Source organism: Magallana gigas, chromosome 7 (assembly GCF_963853765.1).
Source record: "Magallana gigas chromosome 7, xbMagGiga1.1, whole genome shotgun sequence".
Taxonomy (NCBI): domain Eukaryota; kingdom Metazoa; phylum Mollusca; class Bivalvia; order Ostreida; family Ostreidae; genus Magallana; species Magallana gigas.
The window spans coordinates 17,035,345-17,060,414 of record NC_088859.1 but is presented as its reverse complement, the minus strand read 5'-3'; the positions used below and the strand labels follow the sequence as shown (position 1 = coordinate 17,060,414).

Here is a 25,070-nt window from a genome sequence, read left to right as displayed (position 1 = left end):
TCTTTACTAGAGAAAAGTGTATAGTCAAAAATGTTTTTTTTTTAAAGATTAAGGCAAATCTGATGGTGGATTTGTTGGCAATCCAGATTTATGCATGGGTGTCTGTTAATTTAAACATTTTAGTGGCTGAAAGATCCCTTTATGTTTTAAACATTTCAATATATATTTTTTTCTAATCAACTGTCTGTGGTTCTTTTATTCACTTTTGATGTAATTAATGAAGTTTCTATATTTAACGTTTTTCAGTAAAGTTCAATTGAAATTTTTTTTAGCATTTTTATTACATCAACGTTACTATCGTTACGGGTTTTGGTGGGTTTTTTTGTTTGTTTGTTTGTTTGTTTGTTTTTGTTTTATTTCACTGTAAAGAAACATATTGAATAAATTCAATGCAGATTTTTAAATATTCTTTCATTCACGCATGCTCGCTCACTCACATTCAACTTTAAAAATTAAAAATTTCTAAAAAAAAAAAGCCCACTCTGTATAAAAAATCAAAACAATGACATTTTTCTAAATAAAAGTTAATGTAAACAATTGTCGAAGATATTCACACAAATGATGCAGTGATTCAAACAATGCATACATTCACCTGTGTATTCCTTTCAATAAGGATCAATTAAGTATTAAAGTATAAACGTACGATATTACAGTTAAATGATGCATCGGCGTGCAGTATAAAATCAAGAACCAAAAACGGAATAAGTAGACTTAAGTCATGCATATTGTACATTAATCTTTATTTGATAAAATGAAATATATCGGAAAGGACATTACGGACACAAACAAGCATCAATGTTGATCGGTTAAAAAAGGTTTTAACATAGAACAATTTTAACAAAACTTTGGACTTTCGGCAGGATGTAACTTATGTTAACCTGCATCAAAACAAGTTAAAATGACGCTGGTTTTAACTTTCAAGTGAATTTACACAGATTGCGTAGTCTTAGCTCAAAAGCCAGCTAAATTGTTTTATTTTCAAAGAGCCATGACTAAATGGTCAGCAAAGAAATAGACAAGCCTACGTCAAATAGTTGTTTGACACAACTACCAAAAGTCCAAGCTGTTACCAGATTCCTTTTAGTAAATTCCTGCATAGCCTTGTATCGACAGAAGTTAACAAAAGCTCGCTGTGTGATGAATCCGAGACTTTTCGGCTCATGCCAACTTCTCCTGCTTGTCCCCATGTTAATTCCGGCAAACCTCTTCTTTTTCCTCCTGTACCCATATTTCCTTTTTAGTGTTATATTGTAAGCATGAAGATTTTCCAAATGGTCCGTGAATGCATTGTTAAAACCTACCTTGATTATGTCGTTCAATTCGGGTTGAGTGATTTCCCATCGTTCTGCTAAATCGTCTTCTGGTATAAATTTATGAATTTACGAAACTTTATTCGTATGTAAGAATTATTATTGGAAATCCAACTTTCAATTATGCATATGACTAATGGAAAACCAGTCTTTTTAAACAGATAATTGCGAAATTAAGTACATATATATTTAAATAAATAGAGAGGCCTACGTCTTATTGCTCTTTGACACAACAGGTCAAAGTCAAATGCCTTGTTACAATGGCTCTTTGCTGACAACCCATTTTCTATTGATAAGTGTTAGAAGAAATTCCAGTTTCTAAATTTAACATACCCGGGTACTATAAAACTCATTTCCAGGCTGTCGGAAAATTCAAAGAAAGCTGTTGTGCACAAAGGTAAGATTTAATTTAACTTATAAAATATATACGCATACATGTATAAAAAACAACTGACGATATCGCATGCAGCGCGAAAGCGCTATCGATAAATGTTTCAGCATTGGTTTTGTTCTGTTTGTATTTTTTTAAAACTTAGTTCTACCCTATACCAAGGAATAGGATTTTTTGTTATAATTTGTTTATAATGTTTAATTTTTGCCCATTTCGACCTCGTTGTTATCGGGCGAATTTAGACGAGAAGAATTCAAATGTATCCAATTATTTCTCTTTTATGATCTCTTTCAATTCGCTCAGCCGAACATAAATTATTTCTTTTTCTTTAACTACAATATTTATTGTCATTGTGTTTATATATAAAGTCAGTTCATTAACTTCTTTGTATTAGGCAGCCCGGATTTGTAGATGACATCTTTTTCCATGCTTGTCACACTTTTTCGAATCCACCGAACCTTTGACAAACTTAACAAACTAATTAATGACTGCGACTGGCGCAACATAATAAGCAACGCAGAAAATGTCAATATTGCAACTGAACACTTTACTTCACAATATTTAAAGCTTGTACGTGAATGTATACCAGAAAAATCGGTCACTATCCGGCCCAAGGACAAACCATGGTTTGACTCAACGCTTAGAAAAACCATTAGAATACGCAACCGGCTTCGAAACAAAGCATTAAAAACAAAGAATGAATCTGATTGGATAAATTATCGTAAACACAGAAACAAAGTTAACAACATGAAAAAACATGCACTTTGTAATTATTATGATAGTATTGACTTACAATTGTCGGACGCGAGCTCGAATAATAATAACAAATTATACTGGAAGTTAATTAAAGACGCTTTTCATGCAAAACCAACGAAAGACATACCACCGATACAGTATACGTCTGATACGGGTGGATTTAATATTGCTTTTACCGATACAGAAAAAGTTGATGTATTAAACAAATATTTTTCATCTGTTTCAAACGTTGATGACTCTTTAAGCCAACTACCTCAATTGTATCACATATGTAATGACAAATTAAACAATGTAACTATTGAGGAGCAAGAAGTTATTGATATAATAAAAATACTCCCTGTTAACAAAGCCATTGGTCCCGATGCAATAAGTCACAAAATGTTAAAATCTACTTTACAATCTGTCGCCAAACCACTATGTTTGTTATTCAACAAATCTTTGACTGATAATGTGTATCCAAATGATTGGAAAATTGCTCATGTCTTACCATTGTTTAAAAAGGACGATCCTTCTGTAGCAACAAACTACAGACCTGTATCACTTTTGAGCTGTGTTAGCAAAATTATGGAAAGAATTATTTTCAAACATGTCTACAATTATTTTATTAAAAATAACCTATTTTATAAATATCAAGCTGGTTTTTTGCCTGGCCACTCAACTTTATATCAATTACTAGAAACATATCACAGTATTGTTAAAGCTATAGATGAAGGGAAATTTTGTTGCATGGTTTTTTTGGATTTGTCGAAAGCTTTTGACAGAGTGTGGCACAAAGGTCTACTTTTTAAATTACAAACATATGGTATATGTGGCAATATTCTTAATTGGTTTGAAAGCTACTTATGTAATCGTAAACAAAAAGTTATGCATAAGGACATATTATCCTCCTGTAGAGGTGTCATTGCTGGTGTACCACAGGGCTCAGTTCTTGGCCCTCTTCTATTTTTGATTTATGTTAACGATGTGTCAGAAAATATGCTTTCACTGTGTAGACTGTTCGCTGATGATAACTCTTTACAATCTTCTTCATACAATGTTGCCAATATTGAATATGTCCTGAATCATGATCTGAAAGTTCTAGAAAACTGGTCATCCACTTGGCTGTTAAAATTTAATCCATCCAAAACAAAAGCAATATTTTTTACACTCAAAACAAATTTTTACTCTCCCAAACTCCAATTCCAAAATAGTCGATTAGAATATGTTTCATCACATAAACACTTAGGATTACTTTTTTGTCAGAACCTTTGCTGGTCAGAGTATATCGATAATATTGTTAAAAATGCATACCAAAGACTTGGCTTGTTGAAGAAGCTCAAATTTAGCATAGGAAGAAATACTTTATCAAAAATGTACATGACTTTTATTCGACCTTTAATTGAATACTGCTCTGTTGTTTGGGATGGTTGTTCGTTACAAGATGTCGAAAAATTAGAAAAAGTTCAACTCTGTGCAGCAAGAATCATCACTGGCTTACCCATATTATCTTCAAGAGAGTCCCTTTATTTAGAAACAGGTTGGACGCCTCTTTCCGAGAGACGAAAATTAACAAAATTGAGCACAATGTATAAAATTCATAATAATTTGGTACCGGATTATTTAAAAGAAATTTTCCCTTCTATCAGGACTTTAGAATCGAATTACAATACACGTAATAGAGAAGACTATACTATTCCAAAATGTAGACTAGAAATATTCAAGAAATCGTTTGTTCCTGACACGATCAATAAATGGAATAGTTTAAGTTTACTTATCAGAAACAATTCCTCCTTTACAAGTTTCAAAAGCAGTATTCAATTTAACCAAATTAAACCTCCGTCCTATTTTTGCTTCGGCAAGAGACGACTTAACATCATACACACAAAACTTAGACATAACTGTATCTTAAACTTCGACCTTTTCAGAAAAAATATTATTGAAAGCCCTAATTGCCAATGCGGATTGCCAGAAGATTCTTATCATTTGTTTTTTGGTTGTAAAAATTATATCAATGCACGAAATGAATTGTTTTCAAACCTTTTGAACTTAAATCAAATTAATATTATTAATTGTCATTTACTTTTGTGGGGAGACGAATCTCTGAGTGTCAATTTAAACCAACATATTTTTTTAGCTGTTCAAAGATTTATAAGAGATTGTGGCAGATTCGTGTAACTTCAATTTTACTGCCTAAACCAAATTCAACAGAACTTTTTATACATGTACGTTTGTTCAATAACTTAACTTTATTAGTAATATCCATTTCTATGTACTTTCCATTCTAAACTACTATACAGTTGTAAATTGTTATACTTGGTAAGAACCTCGTAAGTTGTAAGAACTTGTGTTCGAACCATTTGTATATGTTTATACAATAAAATATGTTCAAACCATGCTTGTCACACTTTTTCGAATCCACCGAACCTTTAAATGTAATTATTATTAATATCGAAAATAAATTTATTTTACACAACTTTGTATGGGCGAATTCAAGACGGGGCGAAACTGTCCGCAAATGTAGAAGGGCAAAAATAACACATGACGAAAATTATCCTGTACACAGTAGTAAAACTGCAAAAGTAAACCTAAACAACAACTAAACAGCGCCAAAGTAGAAGTTTTCGCTATACAAAATACTCACACAAACGGTAATTAAAAACCATCTTAAATTAAGTATAATTTTTAAGCATAGAAATATATACATGTATAGATTTTTCTGATCATGATTTAGTATTTCTTTAATAATTTTGCTAATCTTTTAATATACAGATATAGATAAACTACTTTAACTACATTACTGTAGTAATTGGTTTTTGTAATGATTTTACCAAAAACCGAAAAAAAAATTGGTTAAGGTGTTAAACACATGTACGTACAGGCCATCGGCTACTATTAATAGCAGCACGGTTGTATCATGAGAAATGTGCAGTAGATTGAAACAATTCATCTTGAGTAAATTTTTCGATATTTAAAACTAGGTCATTTAAATCATCCGATGAGAATTGATAAAATTTACCATATGGGCTCATTTAAATCAGCCCATGGTAGAAAATGTCTAGATTTAAACATGTCTAGATTCTAATGGTTCCGGAGTCTAAAGGTTCATTTTTCCAAAGACCAACTAGTTGTAAAATTTTAAAACCGACGCTCCGCTTGTACGAATAGTCATAAGTTTGAAAGAATGTTAGTCCGAAGGCCCACTAGTTCAATTTTCCATTTGTCCGAAAGTTCATTTGTTTGAAGGCCAACTATTACAAATATTCATTCAGAAGGCCCGCTAGTTACATGTACCAGCTATTCCCAGCTATTTAAAGAGTCATGTTAATGGTCACTTATACAAAACGAAACTTTAAAACTTAAAAATAGGGGAAATTTTGAAAATCGAACGCTTCAGCATTTAAATTCAAAATTGTTCCAGAATATAAATTCAAACAAATTACATAGTAAAAACTGTTTAAAGGGGCATAGTCACGATTTTGGTAAAAAATTATTTTCTCGATCTTAATGTTTACAAAGTTGTTGTTTACATTTTGAATGTTGAAGCGAAAATTCCAGTTTTAGACCTATAATGAATGTGTTTTAACGTTAGAAACTGTTTATTTATGCTTAAAATGAATAAGAAGACAGACAAATCAAGTTTTTTAACTGGTATATCGAACCAATGTAAACAAAAAAAAAACAAAAACAAAACAAAACAGGGCACGAGCCTTGTTTACATGACAGGGGATTATTGTGAGCTCTGTATGTTGCTTATAACTCTACGACTGGCTCTCAAATTTCACTTGATAACTAGAAATGCATTCCTAAAGCATTATAAAAAATAAAAACAGAAAAACAGAATTTGACCAAAATTGTGACCATGTCCTTTTAAGAATCAAGGTCTGATTACTGTAAGAGGTGTTACATAACAGAGCTTCAGTTTAGGTTGGTATTGGCTTAAATACAGATTTCTTTATCTAAGTTACGCATTGAAAGTAAGATTCAAGCGCAAAGCTACGCATTCGAATTCCTGAATACGCATAACAGTGGGATTATAATGCGTAACTTTTTTATTATGGATACCAAAATTAGATCGAAGTATGACTGAGCAAACCAAAATCAGATTTACCCAGATAGACTCTTGACTGCAACATAAATAAGTGCAACAAGTAAAGGATTTTCTAAAAGCCCTAATCAAAATTAGTACATTGTTAGCATGGATTGGTCCTTTTTTTGAAAGTTATCAAATTGTTAAAAATGAATAAAATTTACCCGAGCAAACTGACACCTGAATAGAATTGCTTAAATCATTGTAAGCAGAAATGAAAACAGTCATGTTTATATTTTAAATAGCAAAATTAAGATTGCAAATACTTGCAATCTAAATCAAGGGTTTCCAATATTCATTTTCCATCAAGCAAAGAGTTCTCAAAGCAAGAACACAAATTAGAAATGAGTTGATTTAAACTGTCCATATTATTTGTACTAGGAATTTGATGTGAAATCATCTATCATATTTATGATAGCTGAGAAAAATTGTAAAATGGCGTACCTTAATACACTGTACAAGTTGAGATGGAAAGATTACCAATCAATAAGAGATTAAAGCACACTTTTAAATTTGAGGCATGTAGCCAATTAAATGTAGTGTGACACAGTTTTAAAATTTTTAGAAATAATTAATACTATTCTAGTCCAATTTTAAATAATTCTACTTTATCGGACATTATGGTTAAAGAAAAAAGTAATTGAAGAAACTCTGCATATCAATGACAAGAATATGTGAACGTGTCTGTCTTCCATGACTGTGGTATTTCATGTAGCTTAATCCTTTCCATGCATTCATATTGTGCCTCTGACCAGACTACATGCATATATTGCCTCTAAATTGGGTATGACCGTTTTAATTTTATAGTTTCACATGTTATTTCAAAGCTTCAACTTGCTACAAAGAATTTTCAGCAAGATATTCAAGTTTAGTATCCCATTTCTCATTCAAATTACGCTATAACAACATGTAGCTTGATTTTACATTACTTTCATAAAATAAAACACACTTTTCTATTTTCATTTTTTGCTGAAATACCGATAAATGTGTTTAAATACCATATATTTTTTTTAGATGAATGACCAATCTGGTGTGAAATCATCTGAGGGTAAGAAGACCAATCAAGCGGGGATATCAGCTGGGTGTTTACAAGGGGCGGATCAAACCATAAAGTTTCAGGAAGATGTTATAACAACAGTACTGAATGCTTTAAAAGAATGAAAATGAAACAGAGGATTGCAGAGTTGATGATATAGGACAAAGTCAACGGGAAAACAAGAGGAAAAGGTCAAACCTTTTAGATGCGTCTTCGAGGGACCCTGATTCTGATTCCAGTGACAGCGATACAAATGCAGGTACATGTATTAACCATCTTATATTTATGAATTTATCATTTTAAACAATATAAGTCGTAATTTCCAAATGTTGTTCTGTTGCAAGAATGTACTAATAAAATTGTATTGCATGCAATATTACTTTATTGGTAAATTCTTTGTTTTTTCACCTTAATAGTTAAGCGTTGAAATGTATGTTTGCGATGCGCGTTTCACGCTTTTTTGAAGTGATAGCAATCTTCATAGACCGTAAGAAAAAAAGCATTTTACAATTTATTTTTACATACGCCTGTCAATCTTTCTTAATTCAACCGCAAAAATGAGTTAAAATGTGTTAATAGTTGTCAATTATATCACGTTACACAGAAAAAAAATCTTCCATGTGTGTGAAGGTTTTCAAGGCAAATTAGATTACATTTAGGATGGAAAACAGATGAGATTTCAAAGGTGTATAAATAAGTGTAAATCAGGTAAATCTTTCATTATCTTTTATGTAGCGATAAACTGATGGAAAAAAATGGCATTCGCGATCGGAAACTGTTCATGCCGACACACTTTGTAACGCGATGGATACGGAATTAGTCTAATGACCCACACAGTTTATTGTTCATTCATAAGCATTGTTGATAACTAAGGAATGTATCGTGTGTATATTGTGAAAAATTTATATTCCTATTTTTAAACGTTTTATGTCTTTGTTTTTTTTTTTGCTGATTGATAGCCTAATATTTTCAGAAAAAAGGTCTAGAAAAACAGAAGACAAGGGAAAAGGGACTACAATGAAAGACTCACAATACAGACAAAGGGTACCTATAATTTTATTGAAAATAAATTAAATAAACCAGACTATGGTTAAACAATGGTTGTAAAAATTTCAGCGTTGAGCAATTGTACAAATAGTTTCAGAAAAAAGAAATAACACAAAAATCAATCTTAACGTTTTAAAAAGGTTTTGTCGGTTCACCCACACACCAAAAGTTTATACGTGATGAATTAAGGTGGTTTTGGACACTTCCATGTTATGACGTATTATTTATTGAAATTAACAATAAAACCAAGTGTAATTGTAAAAGTAGTTTCTTTCTCAAATGTTTCACCTATCAGCATTGTGCAGTGGTTTAGAGGGTTTACTACGAATCTGTAAGTCATGAGTTCGAATCCCGCTGGGGGTTTTACAATTTTTACCTATCCAAATATTTTTAAAAGATATTTTTGGTTAAATATTGTATAATTTGGAAATTCTAAACCGGTGAAATTTTTTTTAATTATGATGTACTTTGATTCTCAGTGAAGATTCTAAATTGTAAAAATCGCGACCCCATGACCAATACTGGTGCCCCAGGCGTGGTTAAAAGTTTAACATATATACGTAGGAAAATGTTTTAAATCGTCTTCTTAATAACCGCTGCACCAGAAATGCCAATATTTTTACAAAAGCTTATATATATATATATATATATATATATATATATATATATATATATATATATATATATATATATATATATATAATGATTTTAAATTGTAAAAATTGCGACCCCGGACCAAAGCTGGGGCCTCAGGCTGGGTTCAAAGATTAACATGTAAATGCATAGGACAAATGTGTAAAAAAATCGTCTTCTCAAGAAGAACTGCATTAGAAATCCCAATATTATACAAAAGCTTCTATATATGGAAAAGACTCTAAATTGTAAAAATCATGACACCCGGACCGTACGGCGTTCAAAGTTTAACATATATAGAAAAATGCTTTAAAATCCCCTGAAGAAGAACTACAATTTAACACTTTGGGATATTTCTATCCATACACTATTGGCAATATAGATTCTACATTGTTTAAATCGTGATCCCTGTGCTAAAACTGGGCAACAAGAGGGGTTCAAATTTTAACATAGAAAAATATAGAAAACATGTTTAAAACTCCCGAGAATACAAAGTTGCAGTTTGTGAGATTAATATAAAAGGATCCTCAAATAGTAAAATTTCTTCTAAATTGTAAAGATCGTGACCCCCGGAACAACACTGGTTCAAAGTTTAAAGTAGAAATATATAGGGAAATTGTTAAAACATTTTAATTTCTTCTCAATAGCTATAATCCTACAGTTTGTGAGATTACTACACAAACATCTTCCTGTTGTAAAGATTCTTAATTATAAAGCCTTGACCATGACCCTCTATCTAATACTGTACCCCATAAGGTTTTTAAATCCCGTTATAGCAACGTATGAATTCGCCCTGTATATTGTTTTAGCACAGAGAGGTATCATAGTTTGTAAATTGTATTTTCAGAAAACCTTTATGTTTCGATCTTGTTGCTATAATAATAGTAACAAATACAATACATTTGAAACAAAATAATATCTTTCAGAAATAGAAAAAAACCCTTTAAGAATAGCTTTATGCTTTTACTCTTTGTCTTATCTGAATACAGTATTTACATTTGACAAAATATTTAAATTTGGTATCTTCAAGGGGGATGCATGGCCATCTTGTTCATCTGAGGATCAAAATCTAAACATTTCTGGAACTGACTTGTTTTTGCCAAAAACTGACCAAAACTGATGTCAAAAGATTTAACAATAAGCCAACATGCCTTGACGGTCACCTGAGTACACCGTAGCCCATACACAAACTTTTTGAGGAGTCTCATATGATTACGTATTTAATCAAATTTCATTCTGGAGTGGAACAATTATAATATTGGATTGATGACCACCTTCCTGTCTGAAATCTTAAAAAAGGACTATGAAACCTAAAACGTTAGCGAAAAACATAAAGATCATAATAGATCATAGTAGAGGGCACGAACTAATATTGAAAAGATGCAAGACTCTGATAGAAAAATAATTTTCCCATATTTGTATACTTCAAAGATAAGGTTTTATGTATGTATGATTTTATCGACAAAAAGGTGGCTAGTATGCATGTTTTATTTAAAACAACCTCCTATTCCCCATCCCCAGGGCAGGCAGAAACTCTCCCTATGAGCATTTAAAAACCCCATAAACACAGCTACTTAAAGCTAAACGATGTTTCTCACTTCTCCTTCTCCAACTTTTCACAATTTTCCCTTCACCATCTAACATTTATACAAAAATCAATTTACATGTACTGTGTTATCGGTGATTTTGGTAGGCCAATTATTACTTTACTATTAACGAGTCCTTTTTTTATTTAGAAAGTTCAAAAAATGTTTATGTTTTAAATGATAACAATACTTGGCTCTTTTGATCATACGACTTCTTATTTACATTGTATCCAAAGGAATATCACTCTATTATGAAGCAAGGAAAGATAACTCCCCCTGAACTCTTTCCAAATAGTTTCACAAATTCTTTACTTTCTCTGTATTAAAATGTAAATTACTCATTTCTTTCATTTAAATTCCTAAGCAGAATAGAATAATTAGACAAATATATAACCCCCTCTCAGCCAAAACCCTTGCCTTATATGTAGGTGACATGAAATAATATTAAAGATGACAGCTTTATTTTTTTATAAATATGCAGTCAGTTTTCATTCTGTGCCAGTAGACTGGTGTTGTTTAAACATTATATACATTACATGTAACACTAATGACTATTTTGGCCACACCCTGCATTAAGACCCCCTACCCTATTCACTATGTGAGTGTATTGACTCCGCCCGAATTTACAAGTTATTTACATAAGTAGTTCTCAAACAGTGATTTCTATCTTATTGGTGAAAAAATATATTTTATAAATGTTGTCAAAACACCATGTTTTACAGTTATTCAACAAAAAAGTTGACTTTATTATTTAAAGCAAAATTTTAAGAGTTATTTTTCATGGATTATATGTTTATTCTCTTCAATCTCATCTCAACAGTCTATTAGATAACCAGTTTAAACCGGTTTTATAAACAGCTGTTCTTGCTGTTACTAATTTGCTCCCTCCGTTATCTGCTATTTATATCAATTTATTTCAGTAAATAATTGATTTTATCAATAAGGGAATGAAAATATAAGCATTAAATGATTTATTTTTGACGTCGTCGTGTCAATAACTGCCGTCAGGTGAGCAGACAGATTATCATAACGCGCTAGCGCGCGTTATTCAATTTGTCTGCTCACATGACGGCAGTTATTGTAACGACGACGTCAAAAATAAATCATTCAATGCTATAATAAAGCATAAAGTTTATATATTTACATTCTACTGTGTTTTTCCATTAAATTCCGTGATGTTTAAATGCCTCTAAATGCAACACCTATTCACTGCGTATGAATTTACGAGTAATTTACATAAGTAGTTCTCAAAAAGTGATTCCTATGTTATCTGTTAAAAATGCATTGCATGAATGTTGTCAAAACACCATGTTTTATAATTATTCAACAAAAAAGTTGACTTTATTGTTAAAAACAACATTTCAAGAGTTATTTATCATGGATTATATTTTCATGCTCGTCGATCACATCTCAACTGTCTATGTGAAAACCAGTTTGAACCGGTTTTGCAAAACAGCTGTTCTTTCTGTTACTTACTCACTCCCTCCGTGATCTGCACTTTATATCGATTTATTTAAGTAAACAATTGATTTCTTCAGTAAGGGAATGTAAATATAAGCATTAAATGATTTATTTTTGACGTCGTCGTGTCAATAACTGCCGTCAGGTGAGCAAACAAATTATCATAACGCGCTAACGCGCGTTTTTCAATTTGTCTGCTCACCTGACGGCAGTTATTGACACGACGACGTCAAAAATAAATCATTCAATGCTATAAAATTTTCTTTGATTATTAAAGCTGGGGCTTACATGTACTAGATAAAAAATGTTGAATAGCGATTTCCACAAATTTTCTCTTTAAAGAGTAGCGAGTACATTATTAAATCACAAATTATTTTATAAATGTATGATGTTTCCTTTTAAAGTTAAATATGTAGATAACCTATAATGCTGTTGATTAGGATTAGTCACGGGACATTGAGCAGGGTGGACGCATTCTCACTGCTCTCTGTCATTTGACCTGATTATATTGCAAATTCTGCAATTCTGATTTTCCAAAAGCTACCTTTCAGTTTCATGCATTCTGGAAACATACCCTCTGTATATTATACTTGTGAGATTTTTGTATGAATTTTGTGTTTTTGGAAGGACTTCTTCATGATGAACTGAACTGTGAGTACGAACTTAGCATTGTTTACCTGTTGTTCACCTATCGCCTTTTGTTTATATTGAACCAAAATAACTTTGCCTGTACATATTTATTTGTTTTGCTCTAGAAGACAAGATGGCAAAATTACTCAAACCAATATATATATAAAAGACAATTAATTACACGAAGAAAATGAACGTATTTCCAATTTCGAGCTTCTTGAAGCCGTTAAGTTAGTCAATGTGTAGGTGGAGATAGTATAAAATGCATTCAGCTCGACCGGAATTTATGGCGAATCTATCTTATTGACAAACCAAGCAGAGACAATATTCTACTGGATGGGTTTGACTTTAAGAGCCAACACATCATAGTGTACGATTCGAACCCATACTCTGCCCGACTAGAGAATCCTACCGACGAGGCTCTCAAGGTCACAATTTATGGAGTACCACTTTCTGTTGACGATTCAGCGGTACTCGAAATGCTGTCTAAGCTTGGTGTGCGCCCTAAAATCGATCTAAAATAAGAAAAAATAAGAAACCCATCCAACAACAAAATGACAAGTGTCCTGAACGGAAACAGGTTTATATATGTAGAAACACTTCCATCCAAGCCGTTACCGCGCTTCAGTTATTGTGCGGGATTGAAGTGTAAGATATATCATCGCTTAACCGTCTCCTGTACTAAATGCTGGCAAACCGACCACTTTGCGCGCAGCTGTCCAAACGAGCGTAAATGCGCCGCTTGCAAGGAACCGGGTCACGAACCTGGATCAAACATGTGCTCGAAATACACCGCAGAGCAGAAAAATGTCATCACCATACAAGGCAGTGGAAACGTTATATCTAATTTTTATCCATGTGATATCAAGGTTTTTGGTGAAAATTTCAACTCAGCCGAGTAGGCGTACCAGCTTACTAAAGCTATCCGAACAGGCAATATTGTCGCCGCCGATAGGATCCGACACAGCCCTAGAATGCAAGCAAATAGGGAAAGCCCTAACCAACACTCCACAATGGAGAGACGAAGCTGACAAGGTAATGGATGAAATACTGTGTGCAAAGATCGACCAGTTAAAAGAAATGAAAGATCTTCTATCCACCTCTAAACCCAACACCCTGTTTGCCCATTCTGTTTATGATCTTTACTGGGGCACTGGTTTAGACACGGAGCAAACAAAGCATACCGACCCAGTTTCGTGGCCGGGGCAAAATATGTTCAGGAAGCTGATCCAGCGTCTGGCGGACAAACACCGAGGCAACCGGAGCACCAACAAACCAAGATCTGTCTCTCTGCACAGAGCGGCAAAAACCAAACAACAAGGTATTTATAACTTTTTGAGATAAATCTATGGTAACTGTCAACCAAAAAACGACGACCTTTGTAAAATTTATTTCACTTATCTGTCGTGGCTTAAAGATTATAAGAAAAGGGTAATTCTATATGATTGGATGAATGAAATCGATTGTGATGTACTATTTTTGCAAGATACGCATTTTGAGTCAGAAAAAGAATATGTTAACAATTCCAGGTGGAAGTGTTTTTCTAATTCATCGCATAGCAGGGGGGTTTCAATTTTGATTAGTAGTAAATTTCATTTTAAACTCATTTACCAACACAGATCGGCCGACGGCAGGATAATTGTACTAAATACTGAACATAACAACGAAACTATTACACTTGTTAACTTATATGCTCCAAATACTGAAAACGATAGAGTTAGCTTTTTTAAAAAAGGTATCAAAATGGATATCAATGTACTGTATGAATGAAAATAATATAATTCTTGTTGGTGATTTCAATTGCTATATGTCAAAGGAAAAAGACAAAAGTTTAAATGGTTTTAAAATTTTACAATATCGTTCCTTGATTTGTGGCAACCCCCCCCCCCAAAAAAAAACATCTGGTGTGATGGCAACAACTCTGCTAAAAGTAGAATAGACTATATATTTTTAACACAAAACTTTTGTTACAGACCGAAAAATATCTATTTACGAGGGCCACCGCTTGTGTCAACCAAAAGAATGCAGGACCACGATGAAAACTAGCTACAGCTAATCGTGTAATCCTGGATAAATAAAGGTTATTATTATTATTAAGAATGAGTGACCACATAGCTATCATATTTAAATGCGAAATTCTTCCAATAGTAGAGGGAAAGGATACTGGAAACTGAGTATATCTGTTCTACATGTTATACAATATTGCGAAATGATAAATCAATTTCTACTAAATTTGCCAAATGACATTAAACTAGAAACAAATCCGAAAATTGAATGGGAATTAATAAAACTTAAGGTAAAATACCTTAGCGTAGAATACTGTACAGAAAAAAGTAAAAGTATGAAACACAAAATACTATTAATTGAGAATGAACTGGAGAAGATAGAAAGTCAAGATTACTTAAACAAAAACATGATACGAAAAAAAGGTTTAGAAAACCAACTAGACAAATTGTATGAAAATAAATCAAAAGGTGCTCAAATTAGGTCAAATGGATAGAAGAAGGAGAAAAAAATTCATCATATTTTTTATTACGCAGAATCAAATTTTATTAAAACTAAAGATATTTTAGATCAGCTATGTAATTTCTATGAAAATCTATATTCCTCAAACGACGTACCATTAAACAATATCGATACGTACTTAGATAACATACATGTATCATCAGTTTTGTCAGAAAAAGAAATGTGCGAAAACTTCCCAACCTTAATGAAAAACAATAAGTCACCCGGAATAGATGGTTTACCTAATGAATTTTATAAGATGTTCTAGAAGAATCTTAAACACTATTTATATGAAGCTTTATTTCTTTATTGAGTGCAGCAAATGAACGAAAGATGAGGAAGAAACTATGAAATTAAGGTTAAATGCTACATAAAACTCTTACTTTATGGATCGTTAGAGTATGATATCTGAAAGTTACTATGATTCCGTTGTTCAAAGAAGTATACAATGTATATACTCTTGATTATTTCATACGATTTTAGTTGTATTTTTTATGAGAAAATGGAAAATTTGTTTTATAAATTAAATTATAAATATTTCATTGTAAAGTTTTAAATTTAGTGTGAATAAATACATGCTATTATTTTCTTATAAATCGTGTTAAGTAACGTCAATAAGACGTTTATTTTTTTGAATTAAAAACAAAATATTAATGACAATTAATTACATCTTTTGTTCATATTTTCGATCAAAATCTTAAAATATACAATCTTTTATAAAGTTGTGTGTTATAGAGAACAAACATGTGACAATCATTTAAAAAAAATAATAGAAATATTGATTATTTTCAAAATTTGACCGATTCCGATACAAAACACCTTCCCGATCTTAATTGGAAAATAATTAAATAAACAGTATTTCCTAATTTGAAGCTAGGGAATTATTTGAGTGTTATTGTATATTACAACCAAACGTCTTAGTTTTCGGATGAAATTTTTCTGTATAAGACACTTCTCTTTAAAAGAATTTACATCCTACCCTACCTCCAGAGATCATGATTTGAACAAAAGTAAATTCCTGAGGATGCTTCCACAATAGTTAAGCATTTCTTGCCAAATGATTTTTCAAAAAAAGATTTTGAAATAATATTTCTGTATTATTTCCTATGTATTAATCCTAGCCCGGGGGTTATGATTTAAACAAACTTAAGGAAGCTTCTACACAAGTATCAGCTTTTTTGGTCAAATTGATTTTTAAAAGACTTTCAAAAAATTGCCAAAAATGTTTCATTGAATCTTAATTATCTCCCCTTGAAAGAGGGCATGATCCTTTATTTTAATAATTTTGAATTCATCTCACCTAAGGATAATTTGCGTCAAGTGATTTTGGAGAAGAAGTAAATAATGTGAAAATTTCATACCGGATAATACCTGATCAGAAAATCTAGCTTGACCCTTTAGCTAAAGTGAAATAAAAGAAAATTTAACAGCAGAAAGGCTGTCAATGTGACAGCAAACCGGGTTTTCTTTTGTGTGAACAGTATCCATAATTCATTTGTCAACCCCGATTCGATAAACACTAACTATCCAGAGAAATGGGAAATTCCACATGAATATTTTTCCAAAAAATAACCGAGTTCAACAAGTGGTATATTTTCATATTATTAAAATAAATGTAATGTGCACATTTCTGATACAAGTAAATGTACATTTGATATTCAAAACAACAACTTCCTTTCTTGACAACTGTACGAGGAGTTATTCGTACAAAAAGTGTACCCTAAATGCAGAATTGTGCGAAGAAATGACTAGTAAGTTCAACAGCTGGTATTTTTTCATAAATAATCAAAATTAAAAATCTAATTAATATGCACATCTCTGGTTTATGTACAATTGATCTGCAGAACAACAACTTTCTACCCTGAAAAAATTTTGAAGAGGTATTCGTAAAATAGGGGCATCCTTTTTACAGACGCCCCACATTTTCACCATTTCAATAACCAGATTTTTCCTTTGGAAAACCCGGTTAAAAGTCATATCTTTGATTCAAAATTCATTGCCAGTGTTTAGGGGACAACAATAAACAAAAATAAAAAACATGATTTCTTGATCAAAAACCACTTTATTTGTAATCATGGTTAATCAATAACTCTTTTGTTGGAGTCATCAGGATCCATCGGAACTCACACATACGCCTCTTATTTCATCAAATGAGCATATTGCTCTTTCGTTACATGCCGTTTCATCATCAAAGAATTCTAAACATTGGACACAGTCCTGAAAGATATCCGATACCAGCTCCTCGCAATTTCCTCTGATGGTACGACCGAAAACTGAAAGGTAGAAATATTAAAATTGTACTCATGCCTCAGTTGAGGTACTGCAATACTTTTGCTAATGTTCGCAAAATCAGCAGACGGATGTTTTATAATGCAAAAGAAAAAATTGTATTAAGGGGGAACAGGACACATATCACGTGACTATCATTGTAACGATGCTTTGATGTGCTAACTCAATTATGACGTCATAAGTGGTTTGATTGTATATTGCTGTGATGTCATTAATTCTTTATCGGTAAATCCTTCTAACTATTTACATAACAAAGTAGTGCCTTTTAGCAAATTAGTTCCTATACTTGAAAAATGTATGCATATTTATTGGGACATTTTAAATCAGAATGCTTGACACATGTCAGAAAAGAGGATTTGCAATTTCAAAAGCAAGTGTCAAAATTGAAATATCATTTGAAGGAAAGAATTGAAATTGTTGAATTGAAATATATATATATATATATATATATATATATATATATATATATATATATATATATATATATATATATATATGCCACACATTTTTATATCAGCAGTTCAAGTGTATTTTCAATAAAATTATATAGAAATTGCATACTCTAGTATCTTTGACAAATGTCTGGTAAGGTACCCTAATTTTTTGCAAGAAAGCATGTCAAAGTATTAGTAAATAAATAACAAATTCCTTGAAAAAGTTATAAAAAATTAAGGAACGTGTCGTCTGACCTTAATTTTCAGAGACATAACGAGGTCATTTCATTACTTGACATTGATCCTAAATCCTAAATTTATGTTATCTCTGTTATGACCTTACGTACGGTCAAATACATCCATAAATTCCTCTTTTAAGTTTCATGCGCGGATCCAGAAAATTTTTCCAGGGGAGGGGGGGGGGGGTCGAACGGTTATTTCAGTGTTTAGTACAAAACCCAACAGAGAAAAAAAAAATAATCAAACCACTGGTAAAGAAGAAATTGATATTTACGTATTCATTATTTTACCTAAAGATATCTATTATACAAATACATGTAAATCATTTCTAATGAAATTGTGTGACTTTTCTTCAATAAATTATGCAGTTTATTTTCCAACGAATATCATTATATCATATCAATTTGGAAGGAGACTTTGCGATATTCAGAAATATCTAACACTTTAAAATCAAATAATGGGAACATCTCCCGACATTTTACTGTATTATTCATAACATAAAGACAAATGAACACGTTGCATTCAATCATAGTTACAATTTTTTTTTCCCTTAAACATTTTGCCTCAAACAAAATTCATAAGTTCATACGTTCTTTCTCCTGTCCGCATCTCTGTCTTTCTTCCTCTAGAAGGACCTCACAGAGCGGCCCTGGCTCTGTGACTGGTTCTGTGACTGGCTCTGGGGTAGTGTTCTTACAATTGCAGTCCTTGGAGATTTTCGAACTAGACATTGCTGCCAGAGCAGCGCTTGCTGTATAATATAAAACTAAGACCGTAATACAAAAAATAAGGTCTAACTAAAGTTTGAGAGAGAGAGAGAGAGAGAGAGAGAGAGAGAGAGAGAGAGAGAGAGAGATGTTTATCGCCTTTTTGATTTCAGTTCAAATAAATTATCCTTTTTCAGAAAAATTAGCTTATAAAACTTCAGCCAAAGTTGTTTTGGAATATTTGAAAAAAAAGTCGTTTTCAAGTTCATCAAGTTTTTTGTTTTCGCTGTTTCCAAGACTTGACTAAAATGGATGCATAAACTTTTCAATTTTAATGACAACATTCTTTAAAATGCTGTAAGTATCTTGAAATATAATCCTAACGTTAAACAAGGTCCAAGGCTGAAGCCTGTCAAGTACATGATACCATGCCAATAGAACCAAAAATCTTGTTTAAAGCATAAAGAGATAGTCATATACTATGGAATCATTAGAATTTGTGCTGGCTTAATTTTCTTGGTATTTGTGGGTAACCACATCCCCCCCCCCACCCCGAATTAACACCCTCGATGAAAACAAAAATTTTGGAAAGAGTTAATTATCTTACTGAATCTGAAAATTGCACCCCCACGATTTAACCAAAAAAAACCAACCAAAATTAAAAGAACAAGAGCCCTGGGGCCACATCGCTCAACCGAGTAACAAAAACCATAATTCGGATCAAATCAGCATTGCAGTATTGAAATCAATATATCTTGACAATTTAAAAATCTAACCTTTGTGTCTCCACTTTTCTCAAGGGAATCATGGTTTGATCAAACTTTAATCTGCTCAACCTGTGCTCTCACATAAATTTCAGTTCTTTTCCAGAAGATTTTTCAATATTTATCTTATATGTAAAAATTGGACCCCCCTCCAAAAAAAAAACTGTGGCTCCATTATACCCAAGAGATCATGATTTTGATGAACTTTATTCTACACTACCTAAGGATGCTTCCACACAAGTTTTAGCTTTTCTGGCCGATTGGTTTCTGAAAAGCTCCTTTTTTCAATATAATCCTATGTAATAATTGGACCCACATTGTGGCCCAACACAACCTCCAGGGGTCTTGATTTGAACAAACTTAAATCTACCCTACCTGAGGATGCTTATTACAAGTTTTAGCTCTTCTGGCCAATTGGTTTCTGAGAAGAAGATTTTTAAAATATTTTCCTGTATATCCCTATGTAAAAATTCAACAAATAATGTGGTCCCACTATACCCTTAAAGGCCCATGACTTGAACAAATAACGTGGGGAAATAAGCCGAGGCATAAACCCACTCAAGTCAATTAAAAATCCTTTTATTTTTTATCTTACGAAAACCAATTTTGTTTCATCTATTAAGCATATGTAATCATTTGCATTCAGTATTGCCAAAACCTTTAAAAATTGACTCAAAATTAATTGCTATTAAGACATCAAAATATGTATACGCTATTTGAGCAACAAAATGCTAATTAATTAAATCGGATGTTCAGACTATAGTTTTTTATAGAGTTGGTTATCGTACCATTTTTTAAAGAACGTATACTGATAAAACATGAAATATATTTTTCAATTTTCAAAAAATGGTACGAAGACCCACTCTGAGGTAAAAAGCGAGTTTTCTTATTTCAATTTTCAAGATGATCATCAAATGGCCAAGACCGAATTATGTTTGGGCAATACTAAATTGAGTTTGTTATTTAGATGGATTAAAACATGTGATGTCGTGGTGTAGCGGTTAGCGAGGGGTTCTTGGAACAAAGGTATGTTGAAGTAGGTGTTCAATTCCAATGAATTGTGTTGTAAATATTTTTTCATATCTTTGGTTATTTTGTTCAAATTCGAAAAACTCATTTGACGTCAAGAAAGTAAAAATTGCGTTATTATGAATTAAACACACGCACTTAATCATTTTATAGTTTTTTAGTTTACTTCTAAATAAGTTATCTTTAGTAATATTTTTTAAAATAAACATGTTACTTTGTTTAGGGGGAACAAATTATGGACTTTAAGACAAAAGATTGGAATTCTTTATTCTTATATGTACACGCACATAATAAATTCTACGGAGATATGCACAAGAATAAAAATATTTGATGTTAATACACATATTATACTAAATGCATGATTGTCATTTTAAACATAATAGTGATAGGGTTGTGGCCACTTGTGGGCATATGCCTCGGCTTATTCCCCCAGGTTCTTTGAATCTAACCTACTCGAGGATGCTTCTACACAAGTTTCAGCATTTCTGGTGAAATAGTTTTTTTTAGAAGATCTTTAAATAGTTGCTCTAACTATGTTAAAGGTAGACCCCCCATTGTGCCCTCTATCCTCGATGAACATGATTTGAACAAACTTGCATTTACCCTACCTGACGATGCTTTCATAAAGTTTTAGCTTATTTGGTCAAATTTTTTCGAGAAGATTTTTAAAGATTTACTGTATACATGTATATCCCTATGTAAAATTTAGAACCCCCCCCCCCCAATTTAGGCCCCATCCTACCCTTCATGACCATGATTTGAGCAGAATTAAATATACCCTGACTAAGGTTGCTTCCACACAAGTTTTAGCATTTCTGGTCAAATGGATTTTGAGAAGAAGATTATTGAAAAATACCAACAATTTTCAAATAAGGTTTAATTACCTACCCTTTGAAGAGGACGTGGCCCTTCATTTTAACAAATTTAAATCATTTTTACCCAGTGATGCTTTGTGCCAAAGTTGGTTGAAATTGGTCCAGTGGTTCTTGAGAAGAAGTAGAAAATGTAAAAAGTTACGAGACGGACAAACGGATAGACAGATTGACGTACGCCGAACAAAAAGTGTTTAGAAAAGCTTAGGTGAGCTAAAAACTACTGTAACAGTCCAAGAAAATTGGCCTCCACGAATATAAATGATTATACAGTACTGCAAAACTTTATGTTCAGACCTGCCAGTGCAACGATCCCAATTGAACCAGCTGCTGCAATAAGGCTTCCTGAAGTAAGATCGGACTGTCCTGGATACGGGGGTGGAATACAATGTATATTCATGGCAACCCAAAAAAGCAGCATTGATGCTCCAAACAGTACCCTCTTTTTTAAAGAAACAAGAGTTTTGGAAAATAAATGATAATAAAAAACTGCTAATGATTTTAAATATTCATATAGCAATAACAAATTCAAAGCAGTGCAACAAAGACTTCTATAAAGATAGAGATAGGATCAGGTGCCTATGAGGAGTAAGCATCCCCTGCCAACCGGTCGCGCTAAAGCTAAATGTAAGAAATTCCAAGATTTAAGTTGGAAATTCCAACTTTAAATTATAAAGATAACAAATTTACAACGTTACACTAAAACGCTTCCCTACCATTTGAATGTACTTGGTTCACCGTGTAATTTTTTAACGTTACCATCCGGGGTACTTGAGCAATCCGTATATTTTTTTACCCGTGTATTGAAACCTAATCTTAAATCTAAAAGGGTGCTTTATATTAGTAACCCTTAGATATTTATGAATAAATAATTACATGTAATAAATAATAAGATAATGTGCTTCAAATATATCTTGGAACAGAGTTTAGTTACTTAAAAAAAATAACATGAATCAAATTTCAATTGATAAAACGCCTAAATTTTATTTTGTGACAAATAACGTCAATTCAAGTCAAATTAAATTATTCACAACTATTGTAAGCAAATAATACCTTTCACTAAAATTTATCATAAGCAAAATAAGGTGATCGGGTGTTTTGAAATGGTAAAGAGCAACATACTGGAGTTAAGGTTGTAAGGGAACAAAAGATACACTGATTATAAATTAAAGATGTACGAATCGAATTCAACGATTAAAAAGAATGACATAAACCGAATTCGATACATTTTCTTAATGATTGAAAATATAATATGGAAAAATAAATGTAACTTGCACACAACGGGTAAGAAATTTCGAATCGAAACCTTCAAGATATGCTACGAAATCTTGGAAGGCATAAAAGTAAATTATCTCTCGGCAGTTGCATGAATAATTCTTAAGGTTAGTTTAACAACTTTATCACTTTCAAAAACAAAATGATATAGACAAAAAAATTTGATTTTTATTGAGCAAAAAACCTTACCTGCATTTTCATAGTCTGTTTGCAACTGTTTTTCCGTTGCGTGTCCAGCGGTATATATACTGCGGGTTTTACACAGGCTATAACGTTTAACGAATCAAATAAGATGTTTTTGGTTGTGTCATTCTCTTATTGATTGACTTCATCTACCTGTAAGAGAGTGTTTACTTTTTTTGCCAGTCCTATTTACTGTGAGTTGGATGAGTTAGACCAATAAACGATTTTTCATTGGTTATGCCATTTATCTAAGTGACTTGTACGGATTTCATTTACTTATACCATGTACTAACAAAATGATTTGTGAATATATCGACATGTACATCAGTGTGACCTTATAGCTTTATGTGGGACATGCCGCTACTGTTTCTCCAAATGTATGTTTGCGATAGACATTCCCAAATAAAGGTCCCATGTCATTTATATCGAGAGTTAAAAAGTTTGGTGCATACTGTATGTAAAATTGGTTATTTACGTTGGTGGTTAAATATGCGATTTGTATGGTCAAACAATACGCATGGGTGATAAATAGGCAGATGCTTGAATCACCACACTAAAGTTTTGAGATTTTTACCACACGCGCGGGGTATTTTACGCTGTTTTAAACTTACCACATAAATAGTATTGCATGGTAAACAGGTGGATTGCAAAAAACAAGTTCACGATTTATCATTACGTATACATGCGTGTATCATATAATTTTATAATATAACTTACTGAATTTTGATCTCAAATACAGTCAATTTTGACGCAATCGGTTTTTACTCCAACTTTTCATCTGTTGTATCAGCATTCGTCAGGCTTTCTGTCACGAATATTGCCATTTTTTTTTTACATCTGACAAAGGAAGCTGTTTTAGTTTATCACAATTCTTTTTAAAGAGAACCATTTGGGCTCGTTTTGTAACTTGAAACCCCATTTGATCTTTCAAAAAGTCAGACATTACTTTGCTTTTTTTCCTTGATCATCACCAAACAAAGCCATTGCTAGCTTGGCAGAAGCCATAGTTTTAATATCTAAACCCAATTTCACTGTATTTCTTGGGGATGGGGGGGGGGGGGGGGTGGGCTTCATTAGATAATCTTGTTTACTGCATTTCAGCGCTGCTTGTACCCTACATCAAAATATGTGTTGCAGTAAAGAGTCCATATTGATGAGATTGTCTTTAGGCATTTGCCGAGCATTAATCACCGGGGAAAATAAGGTGTTTCTGTTTATCCGGCGATAATAAATCTAGATACTCGTATTAAACAGCACTTTACTAATATTGAACTTTAGGTCGGCAGGGTGAATTCCTGAAATCCAAAAACTACATCGAACAATCCAAAGCCAGCCTAGTTCTTTGCAAACGATAATGATGAACAAATGATATAAATAAGAACTGTAAACAATAGTAATGAGCACTATAAGCATGAGTTTCATATGGCATAATAATGTGAAAACAGTGTGGCTCTTTAATAAGTCAGATATCAATGCCAGGCAGTTTGGACACAGTGTATAATCTTAAATACAAAAGCTTTGGCTTACACTTCTTCTTGCTAGGAACATTTCACCTTGTTTTTCTCAAATTACTCGATCATTTTGCCGATGTTTTACTCTGAACTTCAAGATGTGAATATTTTTCTTTCTTTCTTTCTTTCTTTCTTTCTTTCTTTTGAGTTGGACTATAGTTTCATTATTTCAATAATTTAGGTATCTTCAATTTGCTGCTTTGATAAATAACGGCAAGAAATATTTTACTGTGGCAGACCATTTGACCAGTTTCGCGGAAAAGTGGTAGCCTATAGTTGCGCCTCGTGTGAAATTTGAACAGTACATTCTAATTTCTGCTACATTTCACATCATCTTACCCTTCT

General features: G+C 32.3%; 1 protein-coding gene and 1 long non-coding RNA gene across 2 annotated transcripts; one reads left to right on the top strand and one right to left on the bottom strand.

The window, feature by feature from the left end:
• Nucleotides 1-1,546: 1,546 nt before the first annotated feature.
• LOC136270181 (uncharacterized) lies at nucleotides 1,547-11,806 on the top strand. The gene is made up of 4 exons (XR_010707917.1): nucleotides 1,547-1,707; nucleotides 7,538-7,818; nucleotides 8,533-8,603; nucleotides 10,270-11,806. It is a non-coding gene; the product is annotated as an uncharacterized lncRNA (long non-coding RNA).
• Nucleotides 11,807-17,088: 5,282 nt separating this feature from the next.
• LOC105345841 (uncharacterized) lies at nucleotides 17,089-23,468 on the bottom strand. Its single transcript, XM_011454158.4, has 4 exons — nucleotides 23,221-23,468; nucleotides 22,054-22,198; nucleotides 18,974-19,135; nucleotides 17,089-17,694 (listed from the first exon to the last, which is right to left on the bottom strand). Exons 1-4 carry the CDS (start codon nucleotides 23,230-23,232, stop codon nucleotides 17,528-17,530), a joined length of 486 nt encoding a protein of 161 aa, XP_011452460.3. The 5' UTR covers nucleotides 23,233-23,468; the 3' UTR covers nucleotides 17,089-17,527.
• Nucleotides 23,469-25,070: the final 1,602 nt, after the last annotated feature.